Here is a 7,036-nt window from a genome sequence, read left to right on the forward strand (position 1 = left end):
ACTATACTTTTGGAATAACTTACACCTAAGGGGAATTATAAATGATAAATGCTGTGTCCCCGTAGGTGTAAATTATTCCCAAAGAATATTTGTAGCGTAATGTTCGAGAATATAAAAAATTTCATGCGTGTATAAGCGACAAAAATTCACATTTATACATACATACATACATATACATATATATATATATATATATATATATATATATATATATATATATATATATATATATATATATATATATATATATATATATATATATATATATATATATATATAGTTTACTTTCAGTGAATTCGGATATCAAGCAGCAAACAAAAAGAATGTAAAAAGCTTTCTATTCAGAAGTAACATAGTATAGTTGACATCATCCTTATGTACCAGACCGACAAGCAGGTGGCCGTTTCATCGACACTTGTTGCTCGACGTGAGGCAGCGCGACGATGTCCTGCAAAGGTATTTCAAGAAAAATTAGAACTGGCGATTGGCGTCGCTGCACTCACTGATTGAGAGTAAATGGCAAACTACAAGACAGTTGAAATCCCGCGATAGAAAAATGAATAAAGATTGAAAGTGACTCTTTACATACATGAGAAAACTTTTATTTCGGAATGACGTCATGATCACCATTATCATAGAGAGAGAGAGAGAGAGAGAGAGAGAGAGAGAGAGAGAGAGAGAGAGAGCGGTATTTCAGTACAGCAGTACAGAAGTTTGGTATGCGATTAATATAAGGCAAATAATCTCCCAAAACGCTTTGAGTACTGTGGCGATTAATCAACAGCCTTATTTGAAAACAAGAGTGAAGTAAGAGAGAGATAGGGAGAGAGAAAGAGAGAAGAAAAAGTTGAACCCCCTCGGGCCACATGAACAGGAAGGATTTCGAAGATATGATGTTTTGAGTAATCCTATTTATAGGATGTAAGGATATGTTTTGTTCAGGTTAGAGCAGTTCTTCCGTAATTTGGCGGAGAATAAGTAGAACGAGTGTCTGGAACGAATGAAACCAGGCCTGTATGATTATTATTTGCATCCAAGCTCATTAATAAATTATAATTTGAGAAGAAGGGCGGAAAACAACACCTGGTGGCAAGACGTCTTAAGGATCTGGCAACACTGCCTGAGCGCCCTTGAATTTGCACCGGGGCCTAGGATGGGGGGTGGGACGGGGAGAAAGTGGAGTATTTCCCCTATTTAACGATATTGAATTAATTCGGAAGGCTTCCGCAAATGTGATAGAACTGAAGTGCTTCTTCTTACCCTCTGCATTTCTTGACATGTTCACCTACTGAGAATACTGACGAAAAGGGCAGATTGCACCTGCGGAGGACTGAAACCTCCCCACTTCCGAGTATCCATCTCGACGGCGAACGGGGTGTCAAGCGCGCGACTTCTTCCGGTATGGGGCGGAGCTCTGCAATGGCACGCACATACAAACGTTCATGCACGCACGTACATCTCTGATGATCGACGTGTGCGTATGCTAAAGGTGTACAGATATGCGGGGGAGGGGTGGGGAGAAGGAGAGGGAGGAAGATAGATGTGAGAGCACATGCTCAATGCTGTAGAGGACGGAGGCCGGCACCTATAAATATGGTTGCGGGAGAGGGTAAGGCATCAGATCCTGCCAAGTGCTCATTCAGCTCTCACGAGGGGTACACTGAGAATCATGGTAAGAACAGATTTCCACCATTTCAACAAATATGATTCTTTCATAATGCTCCGAGTCATTACGAAGTGACCCAGTTCTTAATTAGGATATCATGAGTGACCGCATTTTATAATTAAGTTTCGGGTTGAGTGATCCCTTTTTCAAATTTAACATTGTATGTTAATAAATTTTAAGCCAGAACTATTTTGTGAAATTTAGGTATAACCTATATTTGCCGTTCCTGTGTTGTGAACCCTTTGAAACTGCCCTTATTTCAAAGTTTGGGGAATACATTTTTCAGCCCAATGTCCTTTGCAGTTTTCAGTCTAAAAACCTCATCTCTAACGTTAACGTTTTCCAAAGGCCATTAATATGTTACAAAAAATTGCAAAACATATTATAGTACTGGCTTCTTGGTAACATACAGCAGCGTTTTAACATCAGAGTATTTTCTACATAACGAAAAATAACAAGAAGTGATTCATTCTTCGTGTCCTTTAATGCTTTTATTATCAGTTTACGTTTTACGTAAAATGTAAAAACTCGATCTTCGATTTATTTTCTTTAATAATAGCGCACTCTTACAATTTTAAGATGGATTCGTATCACCGAAAATGCAGTTACCTGGCCTGACTGTCTATTGTATGCAATAACTTTATTCAAATATATTGGTAAATTTTACCAATCTTTGCTTTGATAAGGAACGAGAAGATACTGTAATTTAGTGAAAGAGATATTCACTTACTGATGAGAAAATTGTCTTTATTATCCTTCTGGAACTTAATACGTGTCCTCACCTCATGAAAAGTTTACTTGTGTTTTATGTATTTCATGATTAATTACGAGATTCGTATCATTTCCTCTTTGACTAGAATATTTAAAAAGTTTTGTGGAATATTTTAATTGCATATATATATATATATATATATATATATATATATATATATATATATATATATATATATATATATATATATATATATATATATATATATATATATATATATATATATATATATATATATATATATATATATATATATATATATATATATATATATATATATATTATATTTCGATTGTATTATATTTATTTCTGTCTAAGCGAATTTGCTTCATTTATACAGTATTTTGTATTACTTCAAACATAATAATCTCTTGATAAAAATTCTGTCCAAAAGTCTCCCCGTCCGTGAATAAATCAATGAAGCCCTGAAGAGGATTAAGAGGATTACCTCATGGTGTTCTGTCAGCGTTCCGTGTAACTTCGGCGTAATTAGCGGTGTCAAAGGACGCGGTGGCGGAAGAGCAACGCTGCTAGAAACCGCAAGTTGACCTTTCTTCTTAAAGGGATCCTCATCTTGCATTTGATCGGAAAGCAAAGTAGAAATAATGGATAATGTATTTAGTGATTTTCTTAAATAGACAGTTCCTGCGGGATTGGTGTATCGGAGCCTTGAAAGGCTCAGCATATCACGAACTTTTTTTAAATATTCTCATTTTGAATTTGCGATGACCTGTTGGATAATTCCTAAAAGGAACGATCTTCTTAAATGCAGATTACTCTTGCAGTCGAGTTTTAATTAATACTGGAATTTGCACATCCATGAACTACACCATGTGCTACGCCATGAATGCAACGCTTATTCAAAAAAATGAGGAGAGGAAGGACTGACGAATTCAGTGAATCTTGCTATCTCATTTCTGCCACCTACTAAAACGCTCATATATTAGCATCATCAGTAAACCCAACTCGACACTCTCCCAGCCTTTGTTTTTTTCTTTCTTTTTTTTTAATGAGCAAGAGATTAAGGGCAAGGTCGAAGAAACTAATTTCATGATGGGTGTAGTAAACATTTTGTTCCGTCATCAGTAACTAATCATTAATTATGCTGACTCTGTCAATTACCAGCGCCCGGAACGTTTAAAGCAAGGTTGTATTTACGTTACGGCCAGTGCAGGAGCTTTGTATATTTGTATATTGGCTGCATATCTATCTGTGCGTGTGCTGCAGACCTATATATGATCTGGTCTACAGAGAAATTTACATTTCTGTTGTTATTTGTAATTTGCACTGAAACTGATTAAGTCCTATAGAACCCACAATGTTTTTTTGTGCAGGTTCATTTCAGTTCGTTTGAATTTTCTCTTCCTCATGCAGAATGATTATTGCATTGAATTCGTTTCAAACATCGTTCGCATTGCGAAGAATGATTCTTTGTTTCTGCAATACTTTTATTATAGTTGATACCAGCAGGATTCGAACTGATCTTTATATAGGGTCGTTTACCTTTTACAAAACTCTGTTACTTTCTCACGGTAATCATCGCTTGAATCCTTTTCATTTTTCTTTGAATGCTACTTTTCATTACTTTGCGCACTGTGTTAAGAGCTGTTTCCTTTGTGAGTTGGCGAGCTTCCTCCGAATTATTTTATGCTTCCACAAAATAACTGTTATAATCGAAATTCTGATTGCATTGTACATACGAGAGACCTCAAGTTTATCGGTGAGTGGAAAAATTACATTTAAAACATTTATACACTTGTTGCAGCGGCTGGGCCCGAACTGACCGCGTTTTTAACCCCGAAAAGAAATTTTGGTTTCATGGAACGCTGAGCCCAGTTTCGAAGTACAGTCTGATATGAATACTGATTTTGTTTTCCTCCTCTTCTTCCCTCGCTTCGGCACATCCGCGGCTTTCTACCTTGCCCGGCTCTGCTGCAGTGGAAGGTGGCATTGCTAGTTAGCTTCGCGAGTGTTGTCCTGCAGGAGGCAGCGGCGCAGGGCGGAGCAGAGAGCATCCCCTTCCCAGGCTTTCTTCCAAGTGAGCGTATCAGGTAAGGAACCAGCCTCTCTAAAGTACTTGTGAAATGTGTGGACAGGTCATCTTTTATGAATTGCTGCTGCTGCTATTACCACCACCACCACTGACTGGCTAGCGGGCCTCACTGTGATCCGCTGTCTGCAGTCGCGGCTGACCTCTAAGGTTTATTGCGATTATTACTAACGATAAGGATGTTATGGGTTGTTCTCTCCATGGTGTTTCAAATATTAAAGTATTTTTAACATCGCTTAGAAACCTTCTGGTGTTTTCAAAGCAAGATCGAAAGAATGTTATTCTTAAGGTCTTCTTTCAAGAATCTTGACGCCTGACAACACTTTAATGATCCAAAGTTGCCGGAAAAAATGTCCAGCCACGCGAAGTGATTCGACTCGACTTCCGAGTACTCAGCAACACCTTTCTGTGCTTTCGCAGGGAAATTGGTCCTGAAGCGGACGACCAGCCCAACGATGTCTATGCTCATCTACCCGTGAGACGCCCCAAGCTAGAAGATGACGAAGTGGTAATCTACCCACATCACTTTGGCTTCGAGTTTGGACAGGACCCAGAGCACCACATCTACGAGGTGCACTCGGCAAAGGAGCTGGCCAGTCTCTCACGCAAGCACGGCAAGCATGGCAAGCACGCACACGATCATGACCATGACCACCACGATAAGGCCTCTAAGGGCGCATCCAAGGACGGGTCCAAGACCCTTAATCACGTCCCTGCATCCACCAGCAACCCTGCTCCTCCCCCTCCCCCTCTTCCTCCCTCTGCCCCAGCACATCCTTTCCCTCAGTTCCCTTCTCCTTCCTCTCATGGCGCTCTTCCTCCTCCCCCTCCATACCCATACCGCCCCAATCCTGGTTTCCCTCATCAAGGGTAGGGCTCTAACGCTTTCCTAATCCTTCTGTAAATAGTTCTCTCTAACTCTCTTGGCGGCCGTCTATTGGCTGAATGCTGGTCACGCCCACAAAGCTGTCCCTCTTACTCCCTGACACTCATAATCATTTTCATTCCCAGGTCATTGACTACCATTCTTACGAATGTCATCCATTGGTCTCATCTGTAAATATTGCCATTTGTTATATTATGTCGTCCTGTTGAGCCAGTCGTTCCTAAAATCATTTAACTTGAAGCTAAGCCAATTTAACACGAAAGAAAATCCCGCTACGTCTTTGTCTTGCTCGATGTCATTCATTCTTCAAAGTTTTGTTTCGTTTCGCTTCTTTTCCATATTCACGTCGGTTCACGGTCGGGAAAGCAGCTGTCGCTCTTTGCACTTGTTCCGATTTGAATTGATCAGCTCGTCTCGTGTACGATCTCTCGTTAACTTTCCAGAGTAGTATGCATTTCATAGACGCTGCTGCATCCCCTTGCTTCATGGACTCACTAAATGCCTTGCTTTACTTTTTGCAGCTGCCTCAAGTGTTCAATCGACTTAATTCTCATTTTTCCAGATAAAAGTCAATCTTTAGACTCAGGAATATCTTTGGATCATAAAATGAATGCAAGTTGCGTAAAGAAAGTTGTTGAGAATACTGTCTTTTGAACTAGTGCGCTTTTAGCTTTTGACTTATTTTTACTGTAAAAAGACTCATTTCACTGTGGCATCCCACAAATACCGGGATGTTTTACCTGTCAAAAAGTTAGCACACTGAGCAGAATTTTACAAGGATTCGCCTTTCACCCCTCAGGGAATAGCTGTAAATTTTGCTGACTATTGTAGATGGCGCTATACTTTTTTTTGAGGTTCTGGGAAACTAACTATGTTTTTAAATTCTGGCTTCATTGTCACCCATTAATGCATGACTCTATTCATCCCTTCCATTAACCATAAATATGCATAACATGCCGCATGCGATACTACCCATAGATCGATCAGTTCATGTAACATCCTTTCCTTTATTCCAATACCCTGTATATGGTAATGTGCTTATATATATATATATATATATATATATATATATATATATATATATATATATATATATATATATATATATATATATATTTTATATATATATATATATATATATATATATATATAATTATAAATATATATATATATATATATATATATAATTATAAATATATATATATATATATATATATATATATATATATATATATATATATATATATATATATATATATATGCACAGTATACGTGTATTTTGTTTTAGACACATGCACATTCCATAACTCCATCAAAGTTTTCCTGTACCCAAGAGTACGCGCCAATATAATCCTGTACCTTGCTTATCCTAAATCCTAAAGTCCCCTAAAAAAAAAGTAACTAACATGATCCTCGCCCATATCCTGAACATTTTTTATTCTTCCTAATATCCTTGATCAGTCCGTATAACAGCCTGAAGCAGCCTTATCCCAATCCTATATTCCATCCCCACATTCCTTTTATCTTTACATCCTCCATCCCCCCCACCCTCCCCTCCTCCTCCTCCCCCCTCCTCCTCCTCCCAAGACATTGTACTTGCCAAAAAAATGTTCCTGCGGGACTTTTTTTTTGGTTAGCGGGACAAAAAAGTGGGTCTCCCTG

General features: G+C 38.3%; 1 protein-coding gene across 1 annotated transcript; it reads left to right on the forward strand.

Annotated features, from left to right (window-relative positions):
* Positions 1 to 1,265: 1,265 nt before the first annotated feature.
* On the forward strand, positions 1,266 to 6,409 carry LOC136842107 (uncharacterized). The gene is made up of 3 exons (XM_067109484.1): positions 1,266 to 1,672; positions 4,377 to 4,489; positions 4,909 to 6,409. The coding sequence occupies exons 1-3, from the start codon at positions 1,670 to 1,672 to the stop codon at positions 5,360 to 5,362; spliced, it is 570 nt and encodes a 189-aa protein (XP_066965585.1). The 5' UTR covers positions 1,266 to 1,669; the 3' UTR covers positions 5,363 to 6,409.
* The last annotated feature ends 627 nt before the right edge of the window (positions 6,410 to 7,036 follow it).

This window comes from Macrobrachium rosenbergii, chromosome 9 (genome assembly GCF_040412425.1).
Source record: "Macrobrachium rosenbergii isolate ZJJX-2024 chromosome 9, ASM4041242v1, whole genome shotgun sequence".
Lineage (NCBI taxonomy): Eukaryota > Metazoa > Arthropoda > Malacostraca > Decapoda > Palaemonidae > Macrobrachium > Macrobrachium rosenbergii.

What these genes read in the sequence shown, in the direction of transcription:
- LOC136842107 (XM_067109484.1), top strand. An exon ending in CTTCCAAGTGAGCGTATCAG is followed by an intron (nt 4,490 to 4,908) that starts GTAAGGAACCAG and finishes GTGCTTTCGCAG; the next exon opens with GGAAATTGGTCCTGAAGCGG.